The following is a 25,501-nucleotide window of genomic DNA, read 5'->3' as shown; positions in this document are numbered from 1 at the left end:
CTGAAGGCCACGTCTCCAAATGGATATAGATGGAGGCAGTACAGAGAAGAACTGCCAGAATTGTGCAGAGTCCGTGCTGTAAGCCGTTTGAAGTAAGGCTTAAGGCCTTAAAAGTGTATACGTTAGAGAAGGGAGATGGAATAGGACAGAAATATTCCATTAACTCTGTGGTATAAATAATGCACAAGAAATAAACATTTTTCTGTGGAAAGAAAGTTTTAGACAAGAAGTCATTCTATGAGGCTAAAGGAGGTAGGCCGAGAAATAACAGTGGGAAATATTTCTTAGCAGAAAGGGATGGCGAATACATGGCAAATACAGTATCATAATTCATCAGTATGGGATAAGCACAGAGAATCCCTAGTTGTGAAGAAGCGAAGGTAAAAAATTGTTATAGTAGGGTCTGTGTAAATAGGCAAACTAGATAGGCCTTACAGTCCTTATCTGCAGATGTTTCTATGTAAATATTGGTCCTCCTATTCCCCTCCCCCCCAAGAGTCAGTATAATAAAAAATTGCATTCTTATCTCAAATGTGACCTGTTTAGATCTGTTGAATATGTATTAATGAATGTGTAAATGAATCTATGAGGGTTAGTAGAGATGTACGGATGAAATAAAAATATTGCTCAGTTTGGTATATAAGTTATAGTACTATCTATGGTCATGAGCGTAATAAGTGCATGAGAGAGTATTTTTATAGGTTTGTTATATTTTATTGATCTTATATTTTCCAGCATTTATCAGCATGTGAGGTGTGACTGAACAAATGTAAAAGAATGTGAATGTGAAAAAAAAGTAGGTAAAACCAAAAGAGAATGTGCAAAGTACAGTGTGAGCTGTTCACTTCATAATTAATAAGTAACATCTAATTGCTTCAAGGAAATTGAATAATAACAAAGGTGTTGTATATAACGTGTAGTACAGTTCCCCGACATGGCCGTGTTTCACCGGAGGGGCTGCGTCAGGAGGGACCCAAACAATATCTTAAAGAGCAGGGTAAAAAGTTAGAGCAGCCCTCCTCCAAACTCAGTAGGCGCAGATCGTACAGAGTGAAAGAGAAGCCTTATCTCAAAAACCTGAGAATGGAGGTGAGCCCCTGGGAATAGCGGGGCCAGCCGGTGCACGCTTGTCACGATGATCCTTCCATACCTTGAGATTCTCACCCGCGCCTGACGGGGTTTTCTCTTTTTTGAACTAAAGAATCTGTATTCGCAAGCAAAATAGCGTATCGCTTGCTTGTGCCGCACCGCACTGGCCGAATCCTAGCTGGCCCTGCGATTCCCATTTTTGCATTTAAAAAAGTAGCTATACATTAGATTACGAGAGATGGAATGCTTTGTTGTAAATGAGACTGTAGCCATTAGGGTGCACCAAAATGGTTTTTAAAATGTGACTGCCACAATCCCTGCTAAGCAACGCAGCCCTTTAAAAGTGGCTTTTGCATGGGAAATTTTAGCCAACATTTGTACAAATGATTGCCACGCTGTCTGGTTTAGTAGACATAGAGGGCTTGTTGCAACTACAATACCTGAATGTAATCCACTTTGAAGTTTCTAAAAGGTGAAATATAATTAAAAAAAAAAAACAAAACCAGCTCTCCTAATTTTTCCCAAGCATAAAAACGTTTTAAGAGTGTCAAAATCCCTCTCACAGAATATAATAGGAACCATGCGGGTGTGGCAGTGCAGACTTACGCCAGCTTCAGGCAGGAGTAAATTACATTCATATCCGAGAGCTCTGGGCAGTAAATAAAAGGCACAAATGTATGGAGGGAATGAAGCTCATTCTTTTGTGTCTTTTATCAGGCTGTGGCAAATACTTTATTTTATTCTTCAGTATAGCTCCTGAATGTGTTCTTTTACAGCAACCACTATTCTGTTTTTTCCCCCACTTTTGCCCTTCAGAATTGGGTCTGTTTTGTTTTTATATTTTCAATTCTCTAGTTCATGAAAATTATTGGAGATTTACTTTAAATGACATAAAATGCTGTGGAAATGCTTTTGAAGCAGCAGTGCCGCTTGCCTTCTGCAGAATGTGAGTTTGCAGTGGGTAAGAGATGGTGGGGTATATGCAAAAGCAAATGGCATTTTTTCATACCTAAGAACATTTTTACTAACATAGGGTTTGCTTTCAGCTTGCAGAGTACTGAATATCTAAACACACATGCAAACTTTCTGTGGAGTTTGTTGTGACCAAAAGTCCGCTTTGGAGAAGGATACCAGATGGTCACAGAATAGTGTGACTGCCATTTATCCACAGCCATGATGAGTCATATGCTTGGGGCCTGCCACTTGACAAATATGAGCCCTACTGGACGTGCGTAACATAGTAAAGATGGCAGATAAAGATCAAATGGTCCATCCAGTCTGCCCAGCAAGTTGCATATGGTAGTAACTGCCACTCTAAGCAGGTTATCCCCATGCCTTCTGTTAAGGGTAGTAACTGCCATTCCATGCGGGTTACCTCCATGCCGTCTGTTAAGGGTTGTAACTGCCATTCCATGCAGGTTACCCCCATGCCTTCTGCTAAGGGTAGTAACTGCCACTGTATGCCAGTTACCCCCATGCCTTCTGTTAAGGGTTGTAACTGCCATTCCATGCAGGTTACCTCTATGCCTTCTGTTAAGGGTTGTAACTGCCACTTTATGCAGGTTACCCCATGCCTTCTGTTAAGGGTTGTAACTGCCGCTCCGTGCAGGTTATCCGCCATGCCTTCTGTTAAGGGTAGTAACTGCCGCTCTATGCAGGTTCTCCCCATGCCATCTGTTAAGGGTTGTAACTGCTATTCCATGTAGGTTACCCCCATGCCTTCTGTTAAGGGTAGTAACTGCCGCTCTATGCAGGTTCTCCCCATGCCTTCTGTTAAGAGTTGTAACTGCCATTCCATGCAGGTTACCCCATGCCTTCTGTTAAGTGTAGTAACTGACGCTCCATGCAGGTTACCCCCTTGCTCCCCTTTTTTCATTTCCAACATCTAATATTTAGGGATCCGTAGTATCTATCCCATGACCTTTAAAAGTCATTTACCATTTTCATCTTTATCACCTCTTCTGGGAAGGCATTTCAGGCATCCACCACCCTCTCTCTGATGTTGGTTCTGAGTCGCCCCCTCCCTGGAGTTTCATTTCATGACCTCTAGTTCTAGTTTCTTTTCCAATAGAAAAGGTTTGAAGTTTGTGCGTTGTTAATACCTTTCAGGTATCTGAAGGTCTGTATCATATCTCCCCTGCAACTCCTCTCCTCCAGGGACTACATATTCAGATCCTTCAGCCTCTCCTCATAAGTCTTCCTATATAGACCCCACACCATTTTGGTCACTCTTCTCTGGACCACCTCAGTCCTGTCTCCTTCCTTTTTGAGATACAGGCTTCAAAACTGAACACAGTACTCCAGATGAGGCTTCCCTAACCTGGGCAAAAAGAGTATCTCTGTATCTGCGGGCCCACAGATGTGTTTGAATAGAAGGAATTTGGCAAGTTCCCTCTTAATCGTGATGAGCCGTGATTATAGGATAAGATACCATAGACAATCTGCCTTTTCCCTCCCATGCCACATTCCGACTCTGACCTGGCCTGCTGGATGTTGCAATACTTTAATGATGGGAGGGAAAGTCATGTCATAAAGACAGTACTGATTGTTCCAGCTTAATTACATTTTCACATGCAATTGTGTAGCACTGTTTCAGACGACAAGAACCTTTCCCAAGTTACAAAACTGTTTCAGTTTGTGCTGTAATCTTTTCTGTGTGACAAACCACCAAATATTTTTTGATGTTGCCACAGAACAGAACATCAACTACTGGACCATTGACCGAAATGCATTTGTACTTAATAGTTTCCTGCATGGTAAGGCTGAAAGAAGACCACCTGGTCCAGCCTTCTTCTTAGCTGCCTATCAGGGGACAAACAGAACCACTTTGCATCTGTGGCACAGTGAAAAATAATAGGGTGACAATCCACTAAAGTCCCTGGATAAGCTCATTTCCAAAGAGTCATCTAAAATGTGTGGTAGGAAGGTTTCTGCACAGCTACAGGGATATATAAAGTTTATTTCAACCCTTCAGGTTTTTTTTTCTTGTGACCCCTCCGAAGGGAAACCCGCATACACTTAATGATAGCAAACAACCAGCGGTGCAATTCCAGGGGCTGTTACTTAATTTTGCCCAAGGTGGTAGTTTTGCATCGGCAGTAAGGGCAAAATATACGATTGTAGCAACAGCAGAAAATGGGGAACTTGCCACAAAATAATCACAGAAAGGCCCAGACTTTCCGACCCAGTCACTACCCTGCTTCCCTGAGTTAGGAAACTGAGTTTCGCAAATGGGGGAACAGCTGGTTTGTTACTCAAAGGAAAGTGACTCCCTCTTACCAGAAACGGCCTCCAGCATTGTCCTGCCCAAACGTTTCCTTCCTCCCAGATCCAATTGAGCAAAGGCTCATTGGCAACTCATCTGCCTAGGTGAAGCTTTGTCGCTACCGCCCCTGCCTTGGGGGAATGCTCTGAGAAGGTGGCTCAGCTCCATCCATAGAGTTGATTTGGGAGGGTCTTGTTCAGGAGGTTTGGAGTCCTCACACCCTGGCGTTTGGTTCTTCCGCTCTCCTTCCACTTCTAGCATGTGCACATCTCAGCCTTGATCTGTTGCTCCTCCCTGCTCTCTCTCTCAGAGCAGCAACTCTCTAGAACAGGGGTCCCCAAACTCAGTTTTCAAGTTTCACAACCTAGTTGGGTTCTCAGGATTTCCACAATGAATATGCATGAAATCAATGCATATTCATTGTGGAAATCCTGAAAACCCGACTGAATTTCAGTCCTCGAGGCCGGCATTTGTGGATCTTTGCTCTAGACTCTCTTAAACTACCACTAAGGGTCTCTTTGCCCTCCTGCTGGTAGTATGTACATGATTTTTTTGAGGTGTGCCTTAGATTACAGCTTTGTCTAAAGCACTCAGGTAATCTTTCTTTGCCAACTAACTGGTTCCAGCAACAGCCCCCATTGTACTCTGCAGCAAATGTTCAACAAACACTGACAGCATCCCCAGCAATGGCAATACAGCAGGCCTCTCCCGAGCCTTGACAGCAGCCTTCCACCACTCAAGCAGCAGTGCTCTGTCATGGTTCTGACTGCATCAGTGGCTGTTCAACCAGAAGCTGCTGTTCTCTCCAAAAATCAGACCAACCCACTGGGTCTTTCTGTCTCCTGGTAGTACACTCCATCAAAACACGAGTATTATTCCATGTTTTAGAAAGATACAGGCCTAAGTTAGGGACCCTGCCAAAGTAAGCATAGATTTATTTATGCATGTATTTAGCTGAGGTACACCACAATTAAAGGAGCTCTTCCATTTATCCATCTCAGAAAGCCACCTGAGTTGGCATGCTCACTGAGGTTACACTGCTAAAATATAATGCTGACTGGCCTTTCCTTTAAAACAGTTATTTTCTCAGTGATTCTTGGGTTTTGTTGTCTTCTGACTTAATGCGAACAGATCACTCCATGCCCTTAAGGCCGGGCTCAGCCAGGCCTAGTTCTACCCCACTGCATTTTTTTCTTGCAGCCCTGCCTTTCTCAGAGAACTTGGAACTGCAGGATCCGTAGGCGCAACAGGCAAAAGATAGGACTGACTTAGCCTTACGACACGGTGCTGCCTGGTCACCTCAGTTTTACACCTGGGAGTATTGGTGCTCCTTAGGAAACCAGAGCTAACTTAGGGGGTCACTTATCAAAATGCGCTAAGGTAGAGAGTCCATCAAGCTAGGTTGAGAGAACATTGCACAAATCTCATCTTTCTGTGAGTTTCCTCACTCCGAGGGTCATCAAATCTTCACAAGAGAGCACTGTTCTGTTCGTACGTCTCACATTGAATGTCAAAGTGACCCCTAACCCCCCTACACTAATACCTAAACCTCACCTTGAGTTACTAGGTGGCCTGCCATAGAGATATAAATACTTATCTAGGGTTACGGCATCATGGCTAGGTTCTCTCTCTCTCTCTCTCTCTCTCTCTCTCTCTCTCTCTCTCTCTCTCTCTCTCTCTCTCTCTCTCTCTCTCTCTCTCTCTCTCTCTCTCTCTCATTTCCAATTTGCTTAGCTCAGCTCTTCACATAGGTATTAGTGCAAATTGTGATAAACTGCCTATTACCATAAAACACACCCCTTTTTCTATTGCATGCGGTATTTAGTGCATTTTGATAAATCCAGGCTTTAGACAGTATGATCCCTAAACCATGGAGAATATTACTTTATTCTGTAACGTTACAAAAAAAAAGTAGTCTTCTCCTTCTAACATGTGTAGCGCCATATTTTGGCAAAACTTCTCTTCAGAGAGCATTTCAACTTCACCAGCCTTTTGGGAGGCTAACAAACTGTTTGTTTTTTTTCAAAGCCTGGTTATCAAGCTAGGAACCACAGGAGTACTTTACAAGCCTTTGTGAAAATATATGGTAGAGTTCTTAAGCAGGTGGTTGGGTTTCTGAGTTATGCTGAGAGTTGCCTGTGAAATGGCACACGCACTCGAGCGCACATAATCTGTAGTGATTGTAGTTTATTAATATCTGCTTTAGCTGTAAACAGTTCTTAATAGGAAAAAGTTTGTTTTTTCAACTTATAAATTGCATTTCCCATATTAAATGCAGCTTACAATAATGTAAAACAATATATACAATCAAACCATAATATATATAAAATGTCATGAACAAAATTTAAAATGTTGTAGGCCAAGAATTCAAAATTAGAACAAAGGGATCTCATTTCTTCATAGTAACATAGAAACATGGCCGCAGAAAAAGACCGTATGGCCCATCCAATCTGACCCATCCGTCCAATAAATTTAGCATTATAATTCTAATTTCAAGCCACTTGTCATTCCACACTGCTTTCATGGTTTATAATGCGCTTCCTTCATCCAATAGCTCCCTCGTAAATCAGATCTTCTTGCAAGATTCATGATCCATAGCCACTCTGCTTACGTGCCAGTCCCACTGAGTCATGTCAGCAGCTGGCAAGCTGCCAACACAAAGGGCTAACTTTGCATTCTGTAAACATTGGTATGAATTTTAACATTGTAATGACCAGAGCTCACAAGTACTTCATAATTTCTTGCATCTCTACATGCATCTCTACCTTAATGACAGCCTTTATCCTTATGGTCTCAATTACCGACACCCCCATATGTTGCTATCCTAATACTTCACTGTCATCAAGTAACACAGAGCTATCTGAAGCATTTTCCGCATGCACAATAATTATAGCATGGTTTCCCCGTAGCCTATACATTTCATAATCGTTGATATTTTTGATGTATATATCCATTAGTTCATGAGAGCTTGTTTACAAGCAATGCCTTGTCACTGATGTAGCCTTGCAAAGAAACTACTGGATAATTATGTGTAAGGGAGTGTCAAAAACTGCTCCTTACTAGCCTGTGGTCCTTTACTGTTATGGCAGCAGTAGCCTCACCTGGCCCGAGTGCCCTCAGTATCTATCAGAGGTCTCAACCAGACCCTGCCCCTGTGGAGATGTAGAGTGATATGAGTGTTTAATCAGGGTTTACAGGTTTTCACAGTCAAGATACAGCTTTAGTAATATCAAGTTAACAGTTACCTAAAACTCCTGCAGAGACCAGATGCATCTTTCCCGTGCCTCAGCAGTGCACTTAAGTACTCCTCACTCCGTAGGAAATATGCTACTCAGATTCCTTTTGTAACGTACTTCCTGGATTTACATTAGTTCAACCCTACTGTCAACTAGAGTGCATTAACTTTCTCTCAATACTCACATCAGCTTTAGTTACATCAGTACTGACTCATGAGATACAGGGCAACGCCCCTCGTTAGGTCAAGTAACTCTCTGACTCTCCTTCAGGCACTATCCAAGGATTTACCCAGCTTCCTTGGCACACTCCTCTCCCCAGTTTCCTCTCTTTCTTTGGTCTTCAGTGAGCTGTGAGGCCATGTCTCTCTCCTACTCCTCCTAGACTCAGGTCAGGTCCCTTGGTAGTTTCCCAGTGGGAAGAAACACCTATTCAGCCTTGGGCCTTTTCCCGTTGAGGGGGAAATGCCCCTGCAGGGCCCTCGCTTAATGAGAAGGGGCCCCAGGGCTCACTAGGCTTCTGGTGGCTCCCTCCAGTCGCCTTCCGCGAAACTTTGTACCAGTGTTATATACTCCAACGAATGCTCCCCCCTAGAGGATTTATTTTATTTATTTATTTGTGGTTTTCTATACCGGCATTCACGGAAGTTCGTATCATGTCGGTTTACATAAAACAAGGGGTGAGCAATACATTATAACGTACATAACTATAACATGAGAGTATACATTACAAATTATAACAAGTGCACAGAAAAAGAAGTTACAATAAAACAGGGATGATTCTAACTGGGAGTAGAAGAAGAGGATGATAGAAGTTTAACAAGCAATAGAACGTTGCAGTGGTTGGGAATGTCTGGATCAGTTTAGTGGATGATGATCAGTCTTGATGCATTTGATGTAAGAGAATCAGTAAGGGTCCGGAAAGGCTTTCTTTAAGATTAATGATTCCATTAAGAGGAGGAGTGAGAAGGATCCCCTTCTCACTCCTCCTCTTAATGGAATCACATTATTAGAGCCCAATAAACATTCCATCCAGAACTTTCTCATTATGGTATAATGCCCAGTGCTCTTTCGCCATGCACTCTGCCATCTAGTGGCTGTTTATAGCAACTGTCTACAAAATAATTTCCCTTATCAAACACACATTTCAAACTTTATGAACAATGGACTAGACCCCTGGAACAAATCACCTCCCCTGCTTAGGCTCTCTCCCAGACCACATTCCACTGACAAAGGCCCATTTTGGGAACCCATTTATTCCAAAGAGAGGGTGAGGAAATTGTAACTCGAGGAGAATGGTTTGAAGTGCGGAGTTCTGGAAGGGAAAAGAAGCTGCACTGCCATTGAGAAAAGAATCCCTGGGAGAGATCTGTTTAAGGAGGAGTTTTCAACTAGAAGCTCACATAAGAGGAAAGATTCCTTGGAGTTAGGAGGTATTTGTACTACAAAGCAGATACTGGGATGTTTCCAGGGAGGAAGGGTTCCCAACTCTGTGAGTTGACTTTCTGGACTGTGTGGAATTTGACAGAACTGCCAAGTTACTCAGTTCCAGAAGTGAGATTTCAGGCCAGTCCTGGTTTTTAATTTACATTGCAGTGTAATCCCTCATTTCAGCCATTGAAATAAGCGCTTCAGGTCCTATAATGCATCAGGATAGGGTTGTCAGCCAATCCAGGACAGCCCTAAAACCTCATTCCTGGAACTGAGAGACTTGGCAGCTGTGATTTAAAGATGAGAGACTGAGTTTAACTTTTGTGTGCTTACTTTTTGTTACCTGCTCATTATCATCAGTACCTTATTTTTTGACCCCAATTTGAAAGTCAACATGGTGATTTTAGGAACGAATGGGTTGGAGAGCAGAAGAGTCTGAGGGCGAAGTACAAATCCCTAAGGGGCTAGAAAAGCTGTTTATTTCTGCCTTGTGTGGGTGTCATGGGCCTGAGCTGGGCCGTGATGCTCCCGCTGTGCCCCTACACTCAAGAGCTGTCTAGGACAGGGGCTAAATATCGAAGAAGTTAATATTGATAAAAGCTAGAGTGTAAAATAAAAGGCTTTTAAAGCTGTGCAGTGGAATCCATTTCCTTTTTCTTTTGTAGAAAAACAGGAACTCAACTGTACTTCAGGAGGACTTTGAACAAATAAGCAGCCAAAATTTAATGAACAATGTCAAAAAGATAACATTAAATAGGAAATTACTGCTATAAAAAAATCCAGAATATTGTTGACGTATTAGGGGGTTTATCAAAGCTTGCACTAGCCTGGAAATTGCTCCAGAAATATTGGGTTTCATTGATGAATGTGGAAGCAGGTTTCTTTTGTGTGTTTTTTTTACACAGGAACAAAACTTTGATAACTCCTTCCTTTATTGTGTGTAAACTCGAATTAGTAGGCATGTCTGGAGTTTCCTACAGCACAATTACATTTCCTGTTGTTTTGTTTTGTTTTGCAAGACTGATTTTCTTGCACTCTGAAAGTGCAGAAACCATTGTAAGACTCAAAGGCCTAATCAGGTTTACTCTTTTGTGATGGGAAGAAGTGAACTTTTGTACCTGGGAGAAACTACAGTTGCAGTTTGCAAGAAAAAGGGACAGGTGCTAGAATCATCCCTGGGCCGGTGGGTTAAGGCTCATGCAAATGAAAATCCAGACCTCGGTTTTGATCGTGCAAGTGCCCTGGCCTGCACGTGTGGTCAGTGTCTCAGGCAGGCAAACACTAGTGTGAGGATATCAAGTAGGGAAAGCATGCAGCGGCATGGCTTTGGAGATGCTTTCCAGCGCAGATTTTTAGAAGCGGGTGCTGGAATTCTTACGTATATATATATATATATATATATATATATATATATATATATATATATATTGACTACATGACGTACCTCAGTATGGTTTTTGCGCTTTTTGAAACATATTCACGCCTTTGTGTCATGAGTGCAAAGAAAAGAACGACCTTCTGGTAAAGAAGGTGCAGAGCTATCTCAGGATACAACATTTTATTTAAGACTGTTTGTATATGCGTATGTCTGTGTGAGAAGTTAGGTGGATTTTGATTCTTTTTGGAGGCAGTTAGAGGCACTGAAATGATGACAAGTGCTCCATTCCAAAAGTCCCTCCCATCTGCCTCCTGTCAGCAGCTTGGCCTAGATCAAGACAGGCAGAGAGAGAAATAAACCGAAGCAGTATCTCAGTTTGCTCAGTTATCACAAACCGTGCTGGTATAAATTCGGATTTAAAAAAAATGATGATCAGTAGTAGTAGAAAGGAAGGAAGAGCAGGCCTCCCAGAGCTAAACAAAATCGTTTTCTCTGTATTTGCCAAGTAGGACGTTACATTTGCAGAAGTAGGGACGCACACACACGCGCGCATACCTGGGAACTCTCCGGATTTAGCCCGGAGACTCCAGAAATGTAGACGAATTTCCAGGTCTCCAGGGCAGGACGGTAAGAGAGAGAGAGAGAGAGAACTAATAAAGGCAAACAGGATGACTATATATACAGCACAGTAAGAGCACATTTGCAACTCAGGGTGGGTGGGTTGGGCAGGGCTTCATTGGTCTGCCTGATGAATTGATGATTAATATTAAATATTGATTGATTGAATCTTGAGAAATTTCAGGGTGAGCAGGATTCAAAAGTTCCCAGGCATGCACACACGCACGCGTACAGATAACTCTCAGATGTGTATATGTGTGTGGATGTGCTTCCCCTAATAAATGGGGATTTTGGGGGGAGAGTCTTTTCTCTGAAAATATTGACCTGAGGGTTCGGTATTCAAACTTGCCCAAAATATTCCTGTTTTCTTTCAGTGAGCCAAATTTGGTGACTTTCCATTTCTTCTTTGGAGAGTTTTTTTAATTGATGAATTTTTTTAGATTTGAATGCCACACATTTCATGTACGTTCATGGTGGCTTACAGTAGTACGTACACAATTAAAAACAATTAAAAAAACAATACTTGCCTCAAAAAAACCCAAAAAGAAACCATGCATTCAATCCAACGCATCTTTGAAAGCTAGAGAAAAAAGGTATGTTTTCAGGAGCTTTTTAATGTTTTCGAGGTGGGAGCATTGCACAGCAGTTCAGGTATAAATTTTTTTTGTTTTATTTATTTATTTTATTGGTTTTGTATACCATCATTCGGTAAAACCATCATAAAAGTTTACAATTAAGTACTGAGATTAATAATACAATAAGTTAAAAAATAACATTAAAATGAATAAAAATTTGTAAAAACAGAAAATAGACTAAACATTGGAAATAAAAATTACTCTTCACAATAAAAAGGAGAAGGCAAGAAAACCATGCAATGTGAAGGGCTCAAATATTTGGAAGTTAACCTGATTCCTCAAAAGCCTTAGGGCCAGATTTTTAAACTTATGCATGAGCATAGATTTGTTCGCGCAACACGGCGCAAACAAATCTACGCCCAATTTTATAACATGTGTGCACTGCCGCGCGCATGTTATAAAATCCAGGGTCGGCGTGCACAAGGGGGTGCACACATGTGCACCTTGCGCGCGCCAAGCCCAAGAGGAGCCCCGATGGCTTTCCCCGTTCCCTCCAAGGCCACTCCGAAATCGGAGTGGCCTTGGAGGGAACTTTTTCTCCGCCCCCCCCCCCCCACCTTCCCCTTCCTTTCCCAATATAACCCACCCCCCAGCCCTAACTAAATCCCTCCCACCTTTGTTGAAAAAGTTGCGTGCGCCTGCTCGCCATCCCCCAGCACAGGCCGCTGTGTTGGAGAATTCGGCCCTGCCCCCGGACCACCCCCGGACCGCCCCCGAACTGCCATCATGCCCCCGGCCCTGCCCCGGTCCGCCCATTTTTTTAAGCCCCGGGACATACGCACGTCCCGGGGCTTGCGTGAGCCGCCGAGCCTATGCAAGATAGGCTCGGCGCGCGCAGGGGCAGCTTTTCGGGGTTGTGTACGTATGTTATGCTTGTAACCCTTTGAAAATCTGCCCCTTAGTGAATAGCCAGGTCTTCAGACTTGATCGAAATAATTTCAGATTAGATTGTTTATGTAATAAAAGAGGTAAGGAATTCCAGATCTTAGGACCTGCTAGGGAAATGGTTCTAGCTCAGACATCACTGAGTTGGACAATTCTTATGGATGGAATAGTTAATAGACCCTTGCTGGCAGATCTAAAATTTCTTTGTGGGACATGTAATCGAATAGCTGCATTTAGCCAATCAGTTTGCTCACCATAGATAATCTTGTGTAATAGGTATAGGACTTTAAATTCAATTCGCTGTTTTATCGGAAACCAATGGAGGGAAACCAGTACGGGTGTTATGTGATAACATTTTTTTTTTCCTGTTAAAATTCTTGCTGCTGAGTTTTTTAAAACTTGTAAGGGGCGTAGAGTTGAAGTTGAAGATCGAGTAACATGGAATTACAGTAATCAGTACTGGAAAAAATTTGTAATTGTAATATGTTTCTAAAGTCATTTGCAGATAAAAGAGGTTTTAAATGTCTGAGAGTTAGTAGTTTATTATAGCCATCTCTTACTTTTAGAGCAGTATGCTTTTTGAGATTAAGTTCGGTGTCCAGGAACACGCCAAGGTCTCTAGTGTAATTAGCTAGTTCAATTTCTGTCTGATTATCATTTACTTTAAAGTGCGGACGTTTTTTAATAGGCATTTTTCTATCCAATAATAAGATCTCCGTTTTGTTAACGTTGAGTATAAGTTTCATGTGATTTAATAGAGTTTTAATTACAGATAGGTACATGGAAGTTGTCTTGAATGCCTTTTCAATGGAGTCTTGAATTGGAACTAAAAATTGAATATCGTCTGCATAAATGTAGTAAGTCAAGCCCAAGTCCGCTAGCAGATGACAAATTAGTAATATGTAAATGTTAAACAGCGTGGCCGACAGAGATGAACCCTGTGGCACACCGGATTCTAAATTTGTTTTCTTTGAGATAGAATTATGAATCTTTACTTGAAAGGACCAGTTGCTTAAGTAGGATGAGAACCACTGCAGGGTGATATCTCTAGACCAATTTCTACGAGTCTATCAATTAGAATATTATGATCGACCATATCAAAAGCTGCTGATAGATCTAATAGAGCAAGCAATTTTCGGCCGCTGTCAAATTCTCTGAGTATTGTGTCAGATAAAGTTAGAAGTAAACTTTCAGTGCTTAGATGTTTTCTAAAACCATATTGTGATGGATATAAGATGTTATTATTCTCAAGATGTTCGGAAAGTTGCTTTTGTACCACTTTCTCTAGGAGTTTGGCGATGAAGGGGAGATTTGAGATTGGTCTGTAGTTTAAATTGGTTGAGTCAAGATTATGTTTCTTAAATATCGGTATTATTATTCTACATTTTATGAGTTCTGGGATATTTCCTTCATTAAGGCAGTGATTAATTAAAGGTGCTAAGACTATAGAAATAGTGTGAGCAATTGGTTTTAGTGACAAGATAGGAATGCTGTCTATAGGGTATGGAGCAGGATTATGTTTTTTGATTAATGCTTCAATTTCCGTAGAGGATGTTTCCTCAAATACTGACCATTTAGGAATATCTCTAGGAGTAAGCCTAATTTGTTGATTCGGAGTGGAATTGATATTTGTAGTTAAATTGAAAATTTTCTGTTTGAAAAATTCTGTGATTTCATTGCATCTGGTTTCGGGAAGGGTATTGTTTTGATCAGTGGTGTATTTTGTCAAATTTTGAACTATGTCGAACAAGGTTTTGGGATTATAGTTGAAATTTTTTATATTTTTGGAATAAAATTCCTTCTTAGTGTGATCAGTCAATGCTTTATAATAGGCAAGATAAGATCTATATTCACCAAGTATGAGATGAGAGGCGTTTCTTCACCAAGATTTTTCTTTTTTTCGAAGAATGTGTTTACTATGCCTGATTACTATTGTACCATGGTTTGTGTGTCTTGGAATGTTTGACTGGCTTAGGGGGTCATTTATCAAATCGCGTTATGGCGTTTTCGCATCCACCTTTAATGCATGCGAAAATCCCTTAACGCATGCAAAAACGCCTTTAATGCATGTGATAGCACCATAACGCATGGTGCGATGCAAATCTGAAAAAGAGGAGGAGTTAGGGGTGGGAGTGGGCTGGGCTCACAGTTTTGCAAAACCCTATTGCATGGCTTTAATGCTGATTTTAATTACACCTTTTTCATTAGGATTAGGCTGTGTGATAGGTTGCATTAGGGTTTTATTGCACATTGTGATGTTTTTGCCCATACTGGTTTTAGTAGTTTTGAACCTCCTGGAGAGCCAGCCTACCTATCAAGGCCTGTCCTAGAGAGAGAGAGAGCAAGCACCTAGCTGTAATGCCCTGACCTAGATGGACTACATCAGGGGTGGGCAATTCCAGTCCTCGAGGGCCACAAACGTGTCGAGGTTTTAGGATATCCTAATGAATATGCATGACATAGATTTGCATACAACTGGGGCAGAGTGCATGCAAATCTCTCTCATGCATATTCATTAGGGATATCCTGAAAACCAGACTGGTTTGTGACCCTTGAGGACCGGAACTGCCCACCCCTGGACTACATCAAGCTAGGTTGAGAGAACATTGCCCAAATCTCATCCGAAGGTCCTCAAATCTTCACAAGAGAGCACTGTGCTGTTCATACGTCTCACTTTGAATGTCAAAGTGGCCCCTAACCCCTACACTAATACCTAAACCTCACCTCGAATTACTAGGTGAGCTTCCCATAGAGATGTAAATACCTATCTAGTGTGAGGGCATTATAGCTAGTCTCTCTCTCTCTCTCTCATACTGATAGGTAGGCTGGCTCTCCAGGAGCTTCAAAACTTCTAAAAATGGTTAGCATTTCTAAACTGCCTATTATCAGAAAACACACCCCTTTTCCTATGGCATGCAATATTTTTTGCATTTTGATAAATCCAGGCCTTAGTTAGAAGAGGGTTAATTTCTTCAGCAATGGAGTTTGTTGTTGAACCCATGAATGTATGGCAAGATCGCTATCTGAGAGATCTCTATTTCTGGGTTTTTTTTTAAGTTCAGATTGAAGATCCTCTGTTACAAATGGAGGACAATAGGAGAAGGTTATAGGTTGCTGTTTCTGCGGAATTTGATTTGTTTTAAATTATATTGTTGTTTCAGTCATGTAATGATCCAACCAAGGAATAGGAGTAATTTTAGATTTTAAGGGAGTTGCAATCTGTTTATTAACAAAAATCAAATCGAGCATATGACTGGCTTTGTGAGTTGGGCCGGATATAAATAGCTCAAATCCTAATGCTGAAAGTGTGTCGGGAAAAGTTCACAAGTATGAGAGAGTGGGTGTATGTTCATATGAAGATTGAAACCTCCTAGAATGATGGAAGGCTTGTCAGGATTCAGGTTGGTAGAGAAGAATTCAATTAGAGGGGAACTATTATGGTCTAAGAGACTAGGAAGACAATAAACAAGACAAATTTGTAAGTGCTTCAAATCAAATAATGCAATTTCATATGGGGGAACTATTGTGGTAGGTATTAATTTTAAATTGAGTTCTTTTTTGGAAATCAACATAAGTCCTCCTCACTTGCGGTTAGGTCTTAGAATGGAGGTGATAGTATAATTTCTATCTGCAATTTGGTTTATTAAAACCATATCAATTGTTTTGAGCCAAGTTTCAGTGATCGCAATGATATTAGGATTCAGATCATCAACTAAATCAGAAATCACCGGTATTTGTCTTGACAAAGATTGTGCATTGAATAAAATGATAGACAAAATTAAACAATTGTTAAGAAAAGAAGTATTGCTATGATTGATATTGATTAAAAATCGATTTCGATTAGTTCTTACTCTGTGATGAGCTGTCCATTGCTCATTGTCTGGTGTCCATTTTGAGCGATATTTACTGTTATTGATATAGTTGGGGATCGTAGAGTCTTGAGAGAATTCTATAGAATGGATCCTGCCACAGATATAGCACATTTTCTTGGGGGATCGAGTCTGGCCAATTTGACAGTAGGTACATCCAATAAATTCTTAGCTGCAGAACACAGCTGCCTAGAGGGTTTGTGGAGTCATAAAATTGATTTCATCCATTGAGATGAATCATTGTTAAGAAGGTTGCATATGAAAGACAGTGCCTTATATTGAGAACAACACATAAAGGGAAGCCAATTGAGAGTAAATAATGCTGGTGTAATATGGTCACGTGATGACATTCCAGTTAAAAAGTTTGGCGGCAGAATTTTATACTATTTGTAAAGGGGAGATTACAATTGTAGACAGATCAAGATACAAAGAATTATAGTAATTGAGAGAATTGAAAACCAAACTTTGTACAACATAATGAAAATTTTGATGATCGAGTAAAGTTTTCAACTTTTTTTTTAACAATAACAGTTTGTGAAAAAAAGATTTGGCAACAGCAGATATGTGGTTTTTCATAGAAAAATTGGAATCTATAATGATTCCTAGATTCTATGCCTTGGTATACAGTGTCCTTGAAATGTAGCTGGGATAGGATAAGTAGATTTTACTGCCGAGAGTAGAATAATTTCAGCCTTGGAAATATTGAGTTGTTACTCTCTTTGGGAGATTTGCACGTACTTGGGCACTTTTTAAAATCCGCCTGGAGCACGCTGGCCGGACATAATCGCGTATCTCCCGGTTTTGGCGCATGCTGGGCTTTTAAAATTCACCCCTTAGTCTGTTTATTGGAAAAAACCCTGCATCTGTTCATTAAAAAACATTTATATTTGTACCACATAGCTTTGTAATTCATATTTATGGCTGGTTTAGACTCCTTTACTATTTTCCTTGTGTTAGCATGCTGTGATTCTGTCAAGCAGCGGAATCTGTAGGGATTAGTCACAGAGTGCACCTCACAGGTAGCAGATGCAAGTTGCATCATTTTAAATTTACAGTTTAATGCATACTCGGGCACAGATGTAATAGAAGGTTATAAGGATATTGAAGCCTCTTTGTGCTGTCTTAAATCTTGTTTTTGTGTGTGTGCATGTGCACAGAAGTGAGCATGGCTTGGAGAGAGGGGATAAGGAGCTCATGAGCCAAGAGCTTTTCAGAGGAAGATACATCCCATTGGCCTGCCAGAAATGCCACCACACTGTCTGAGAATTGAATCCAAGAGCAGTATTTGAACTGCAGAGGTTGGTTAGTTTGGGGGCAAGTCTAGCATGTACAGATTAATCTTTGTTTGCCCGCATTTACTATGTTACTGTATTACTGTAGCTGTTTAACATGGACTGGCTGTGACCTGACATGTCGCCTGCTTTTCGCTGGAGGATGTGTAAATTGGCAGCTGTTGCGCCCTTTCCCAGCTCTGTCCTGTTGGTTTATATTTTGGTCCCAGGGCTATTGTCGTATACAAAAGCCTTACACACATCCACGGTGGAGGGACAGTTGTCCGTGAACATTTTAAGACAAAGTGGTAATGAAATAAAGGTGAAGGCTATTCTGGAAAAGACTTTCATGTAACAATATTTAGCATAACTTATTAAAAAATTATATATATATATATATATATATATATATCACAGAAGAAAACAATAGCAAACATAGATTGTAATAATGGAGATTTCTATCTGTACGCTGTGTTCAGTGATGTTCATGCATTAATTCCCTATGCTTCATGGCTTCAGTCTGTTGGTTTCTCGTTGGCAGGAGATGACACATGGCCCAGTTATGCCATGTTCATGCTGTTAATGAGTCTCACACCTTGATGAGAGGAACATGGTGCAAATAAAAAAAAAATAGACATAGGTTTTCAAATTTCAGCCCTCAAGGCGTGCGAAGCAGGTTTGGTTTTCAGGCGATGTGTGCTGAATATTTATGAGATTTCTTAGCATGCATTGGCAGTTTTTGCCAAGCTTCCTGAAAAGCAGGACCTGTCTGTGGTCCTCGAGGATGGACATTTTAGACCCTTCAGATGCACACAGGCAGGTGGGTGCCTTTGCCAGAATCCGCCTGTGAGAGCTGATGGCATTTCTTTCGCCAAGTTACTGTCCACAGACTTTCTAAGGCTAAAGCATTTCTAAGGGGGATTCTGTTTATCCATGATCATCACTGGGGTTTCGGTGGGTGTTCTCTGAATCAGTGCTAGGAATTCATATCCCCTTACATTTCTACAAATTAGATTTCTTACTGCAAGGTTACTGCTGGGGCATAAAATGAAAACACTTTGACATGTGTTATTGCATCCTGTAGATCAGTGTTTCCCCAGCCAGTGAGCCATGGTACCCTGGTGTGCCTTCAGACTTGATCAGGTGTGCCACGGAAAAGTCCCCGCTGCCTGATGCTCAGATCCAGGCCAGCACCTGGGCTCTGCTCTCACTACCTTGCAGCAAGAACAGTCACCAGCGGTGGCTCTTAAACATGGAGGAGCTCCTTTCTGAGAACGTGTGTAATCATGCATGCCTCTTCTTCCTAGCTATAGCTTGAATCCTGGTATGAGAGAATTCATCAGCTGCATGCAGGACATGGATAGCTGGGCCCTACTTTGTGTGGCACACTCACTGCACAGAGCACCTGCTTATCTTCTCCCTCCTGAACTTCCCCCTTTGAATCTTTTCAGCCTCTGTTTCAATCCCAGGCTGAGTGAGACAGGGAGAGCATGTTCTGAGCACTGGGTTTGACTGGACCCAGGCCCGCCGTACATCAGAATGACACCATCCGCTGAGGTGAATGCGCTGGAGTTAATTAACTCTGGGCCGGGCCCTGGCATCGGGCCTGGATCTGGGTTGAGGCCCGGGTATCAGGACCAGCCTCTGGGCTCGGCCACAGCGTCAGGCCCTGGCCCCGACCTAGGCTGAGATCCAGGCATCAGGATGCGGCCTCCAAGCCGCATTTTTTTTTCACACAATTGAAACAAATCAAACATTCCACAAACTGAAATTTGTGGGAAAAAAAAAATCCTCCTGAAAATGAACCGAAAAACAAAAACAATTTTTTTTCTCTGCAAACCCCTACAACTTATCCCTTTTCCTGCCCTTGTAAATAGATGGAGGTGGTTTAATGTGACGGGTTCATATGTGTCTCCATCCCCCTCTCCCTTTGTTTTAAAATTTAGAAGAGAGTGCTGGGGCCTTTCAATGCTTCTTAGCTCTTCTTTAGGCCTTATGAATCCTCTCCTCGTCTGCATTGCTTGTTCCTTGGAGGTTTGTGTGCCACACAACATTTTTTGTTAATGCGGGGGTTTTTAGGATTTTGCCCATTTCTGAAGTGTTAAAAATAAATATCCTGGTAACAACTGACAAAACTTATAGAGGTGATACTGACCGGGCGCTGTGGGAGGTTGTTGGTCTCACGCTGAGGACTGGTGGTTCCAAGGCTGGGACCATGAACGGCTGATGGGAAGAAAGCGGAGATCTTGGTTTGGTTTCGTGCGCCGATAAATCCGCTACTGCTGGATAAAAACGGGCATTAGCCTGGAGCAGCGCCGAGATCAGGTCCGTGGGATTTGAGAACCGTTCCGCTACATCACGTTCAAAAGATCTTTTTCAGTTTGCCGCCGCCACAGAATGAACAAAACGTAATAATTGTCCTTTTCTTTCAGATATACTGGGAGGCCACTCCTGGGAAACAAACAGAATGCCTCACCAAAGGCAAAAATAATAAGGTATCTTCTCAAATCTTTGTGGGGTTTTTTAAAGTATTTTTTTATGTGGTCTTAGTCCAATTGTAAAAAGGATCATCTGAGGTATAATAATCAGTAACTTTTATGAATTACTTCTAAATTACTACATGCACTGGACAGAGAAAATTACTTAAGAAAAAAAGCAAATGTGTTAATTATTTTAAAATATTGCAGCATGTTTTTTGAATGTGGACTTCAGGATAGCCTGCCTTAACTTGGCAATGCTGAAATTGTTGGCATAGTTAAAAAATAGCAGTCTGACAGGGCAGTAGTCCAGCGGGAGATGAAAAACCTCTTTGACGATCTTGTTTTTCAAAATTACTTAGAGGTCTCTTCCTGGAGTCTGTGCTTCTGGCTCGTCTGTATTGTAGAGCACAAACCATCCCAAGAGGGTCCAGCAGGGCCTGAGAACAACTACTGTAACAGTTTCTGGCGTGTGCTAATCCCCTAATTACAAAGGAGAATGACTGCTCAGACTGTACCTCTGACAGGGCCACCATGGTGCATGACGAATATGTACTTCATGCAATAATGCTACAATTTCACCGCTGAGCAGGTCACTGTAACCAGATGTAGGAAGGGCTGCAGTGAAATGCCTTTTTTTTTTCTTAATCTTATCTTTGCTGGCTAGTAATATGCTCTTCTGTATGCATGACTGTGACCTCTTTGAGACCCCTTTCAGATGGGCAGCAGATTATCATCAGAGCCGTGCCTCCTAGCCTCCTCTTCCTGGACCACCTTCTCCCTGAGCCTTCTCATTCTAGGGTTACCACTCCTGCCTGCAGTGCCGCTCCTTCCTCCTCCTCAGCTTGGGTGGCGTTCCATCCCTTCCTTTTTCTCGGCTTCTCCCCAAGAGTACCCTTTCTTCTCTGATTTTCTTATTCAGCTTTTATGTAGCAGATGCATGTCTCTTGTCCCTGGATTAGCTGTGAGAAATGTTAGACTCCGTCGCAGTGACCACTGACTGCTCGTACTTTTCCCTGAGTCAGACTGGCAGGATCTTCGGGAGCAGCTCCAGCAGGTCATGGCCGTTGCTTTTATGCTTTCAGCCAAGGGTGGGCAACTCTGGTCCTCGAGGTCCACCAACTAACTGGTCAGGTTTTCAGGATGTCCCTAATGAATATTCATGAGACGAGTTTACGTACACTGAAGCCTTTGGGTCATTTTATTCGTTCCTTGGATTTTATGCTATTTATTTATGCGGATGGTGTGTCCTTTGGGCAAGTTGTGAATTCTTCTTTTTTGTTAGCTCTAGAAGGCTTAAAAAGGATTGTGATGTGGATTGAGAGAAACAAATTGTTTTTAAATGGGCAAAAATCAGAGTGGATTTTTATTGCAAGGAAGGAAAATATTCCATCCCCGGGGGGGGGGGGGGGCAGATCAATTCATCAGCAAAGGTTAGGAATTTGGGAGCGGTGTATGATAATGATTTGTCTTTTGAGTCTCATATTTCGAATCAGGTAAGGTCTATGTATTTTTTTTAATTACGTAGTTATGGAGAGTGAGAAATTTGTTGAGTTTGGAGTCCTTTCGAACAGTGGTTCAAGCGTTGGTTTCCTCAATCTGGGATTACTCTAATGGGGCTTTACTTGGTATTCCTGAGAAAGTGGTTCAACGTCTTCAAATTGTACAATATATATGCTTTGTATATAGTTGTTATGTATGTTTATATTTATAGTTTTCACTATTTATTGATCTATTAATTTGCATTGCCTACTCCCTCTGTTATCTGTATTGTTATCGGTTATATGTAAGGGCGCTGCCCAAAAGTTTTTTGTTCTTTGTGAACCGATGCGATGTGCGAACGGCTATCGGTATATAAGAGACTTTAAATAAATAATAAATAAAATAAATAAAATGGCAGCCAGGCTGACTTTTTTCTTGTCCTAGACAAACTAGTGTGCAAACTCTTTTAAAACAGTTACATTAGCCACCAATTAAAGAACAAATCCATTTTAAAATCTTGGTTTTGATGTTTAAACTTCCACAAGGCACTGAGCCGGGATACCTTAAATAGCTGGTTAAACCCTATGGGCCGGATTTTAAGAGGTACGGGCGGGCGTACATATGTGCGCGCAACCCGGCGTGCACAAATGTACGCCCGATTTTATAACATGCGCGAGCAGCCGCGCGCATGTTATAAAATCCAGGGTCGGCGTGGGCAAAGGGGTGCACAGTTGTGCAACTTACCTTTATCTTATAAGTTGCGCCTGCCTCCGGCCAGGCGTAGCTTGCGCGTGCCGGCCGACGGCTGGCCCGCGATCCCAGGCACAGCGGCAAATGGCCGCTGTGCTTGGAGGCTCTGGCCCCGCCCCGGACCACCCATGCCCCGCCCCGTTTTTCAAGCCCCGGGACCTACGCGTGTCCCGGGTCTTGCATGCGTCGACGGGCCTATGCAAAATAGGCTCGGCGCGCGCAGGAGCGCGTAACCCTTTTAAAATCCACCCCTATGTGCTCAATAGAAATTTGCGTTCGGGGCAAGGAGCTTTGTTTTCTGTACCTGCAGTTAGTAAGACTTGGTTGAGAAAAAGAATGTTCTGTGTAAGGGGATCTGAGCTGTGGAATTTAGTTCCTCAGGACATTAGGACTAAGTTGAACTATTTGACATTTAGGAAAAGGGTAAAAGCCTGGTTGTTCCCAGAAAGTGGGGGTTAAAATTGTCGGGTATGACTGTTCATCACTCCTGTCTAAGATAAATAGTATATTTTACTTTTAAATATTTGATGCTGTTTATTTGATTTGTTGTTCTCCGTTCCAATCAGCTTTTTCTGAGTGTAGTACGGTATATAAAAGATGGAAATAAATAAAATATTCCTTGGGAATATCCTGAAAACCTGACCGGTTGGTGGCCCTTGAGGACCGGAGTTGCTCGCCTGTGCTTTAACCTCTCACCTCCACAAATTCTAAAACCTGTAGCCCTGCAGTTCTTGGAAACCCTGGACTGCAAATCCCAGAATGCAATAGAATAGGAATAAGGGAAAATAGACTTAAAGAATGACCCTTGTGCCTCTGATTGCATGAAGCTGTGGGGTCCACTTAATTGTTTGTGAAACTTTTGCCTATAATGCAGAGCAGTACATGTTCATTTCTTTAAGAATGCCGAATGAGTGCTGTGCTTTTTTTAAAAACTTGTCATTGACTTAATTTGCCTCATATCAGGAAGTGAAAGATGCATATTATTTCCAAGTTTCCACTAACAAACTGACTGTGGAGCTTACTTAGTCAAGACAAACGATGAAGTAGTTAGTCTGTAATTTTAGCCAAGTAACCTACAGAGTAATAGCATGCATAATAATCTCTGTGATGCTGATTTGTACTCATTCACATTTAGGTGTTTTGTCTTCGAGGCATGGTATTTCTGTGCTTAACATTTTCTTTCTTTCTTTCCCAGACTGAATGTTTTAACCACATAAAGCTTTTGCAGCGATTTAACGAGACGCACCTGTATGCCTGTGGAACATATGCTTTTTCTCCTCTTTGCACGTATATTGTAAGTAGAAGAGCCAGATTTTGTTGCATATGTTTGTGTGTGTGTGTAGGTGTCCCTGCCCTTCCTCGGGTCTTAGTTTTAGATCCAGCCATCCAACAACATCAGCTTGTTGTGCATGGGCACCCTTTTCCACTTCCCATCCAGGCTCCTCCGAGTCCATCTTTTCTGTTTTGCAGATATAATCCACTCAATAATCCTGTGCCTTGCTCTGAGAACTCGGGTAGAGATCTTTGGAATAAATAAATAGCCTTTACGTCAGAGAACTAGTGCGAGGAGATATGCAGTCTATGACATTTGTTTCTGTTATTCCAGAAAGACATTTCAGGTGGCTCATAGGATGTTTGTCTCTGCTCGGTTGATATGTATTTATTAGGGATGTGCAGCTGGAAAATGTTCTTGGGGTTTTTTGGGGGGTTTTTTTTGGTTCATTTCATTTTTATTATCCATTTCTTTTTTTATTAGTTTGTTTTTGTTTTAGTGAGCACTAAATCGAGTTAGTGGGCACTACAGAGATTAGTGCGCACTTGAACAAAATGAAAAAAAACGAATGCACATCCCTAGTATGCATATGGATCAGTTTTCTGAATTTCAAAGAAGAGAGATCAGTAGAGGGCAAGGAGGAAGCCAAGCCAGAGATATTTGATGTAAAACTACAAACTCGTGCTTACATAGCACTTTCCATGCTGATAGGATTACAGCGTGCTTTACGGTTCATTTCAGAAACATGCATGCAGCCGGTTCCAGGCAGGATGTTTCAGCTCTTATTTCACACAGTGTTGTCAAACTTAAGCCTGTGTGACAATAAAACTAGTCAAAGCTTGGGTTTTGCCAGCTCATATTCACATGCATCCCAGTGCTGCTTGTCCTGTAGAAAGTATTGGAAAGCAAACATCTATTGAGGAGACAATGCTGAATGACAAATACTAGTTCCACATGCAATGATCAGCAGGTTTCCCCGTTATTTTCCTCTTACCCCCCCCCCCCCCCCAAGCACAAAAGCAGAGCAAAATGCCCAAGTGTTTTATGGGCAGCCATGGGAAACCTGTGTATCTCCATTTACAGAAGGCCACTGTGGGTTTCCAGTGGTGGTCACAGCAGCCCCTTGAGAATCTCTCTCAGGAATCTGAACATTGTAAACACTTGGCCATGTGGATCGATAGAGTCCACTGGAAACCCATGCAGTCCCATAGGCCATTCGTAGGCTTCCCTGGGAAACTGCCTGTTTGGCACAGAAATCTGCAGTGTAAAGAGACATTAAGGTGAGGTAAAACAACAGTTTTATGAGTGGGATGGAGAGCCAGACATAAACATGAACGAATTGAAATATAACCTGTACATCGGGCTCTGAGAGTATGTGGGAAAAGTGTGTAAAAATAGTGTGCAGTGTGGTACATTCTAAAACGCAAAGGAAGTATCTCCGTTGTACTTAGCCGGTGCAAAGAATAAGCGTGCTTCAGCGATTAAGAACGAGTTAAAAGCCATGCAGTTTTAGACACCCTGCAAGTGATACATATTAGGTTTGTGTGAGAAGGGAAGATCCATCAAACATTAGGCTCTGGAATAATTTGATCCAGCCCTCCCTGGAATTAGAGAATCATCCTTTCAGCTGCCTTCTGCCTGAATTGAATCAGCACCAAGCATCGCCTTCTGTCCATCCCTGAGATCAGATTTGGCTTGAAGCAGTGCTGCTGACTCCACAGGCCGAGCAGGCTCTGCCGCTGCTATGAGAACACATGAAACCAGGGCTGAGTTCTAAGGATCTCTGTTAATAGTGAGAATCAGGTTGTACTTAGAAATGGGTCACGCGAGAAAGAAAGCACGAGC

The 25,501-nt window shown here is 41.9% G+C and overlaps 1 protein-coding gene across 1 annotated transcript in view; it reads left to right on the top strand.

Annotated features, from left to right (window-relative positions):
- Nucleotides 1-25,501, top strand: part of SEMA4G (semaphorin 4G) — a 352,161-nt gene that overhangs the window by 219,561 nt on the left and 107,099 nt on the right. The window contains exons 4-5 of the mRNA XM_029610258.1: nt 20,107-20,169; nt 23,579-23,677. Coding sequence (XP_029466118.1) covers nt 20,107-20,169; nt 23,579-23,677 — 162 coding nt within the window. The remainder of the gene's footprint in view (nt 1-20,106; nt 20,170-23,578; nt 23,678-25,501) is intronic.

Source organism: Rhinatrema bivittatum, chromosome 7 (assembly GCF_901001135.1).
Source record: "Rhinatrema bivittatum chromosome 7, aRhiBiv1.1, whole genome shotgun sequence".
Taxonomy (NCBI): domain Eukaryota; kingdom Metazoa; phylum Chordata; class Amphibia; order Gymnophiona; family Rhinatrematidae; genus Rhinatrema; species Rhinatrema bivittatum.
The sequence above is the reverse complement of the archived record's forward strand: the minus strand, read 5'-3'. Positions and strand labels throughout refer to the sequence as shown.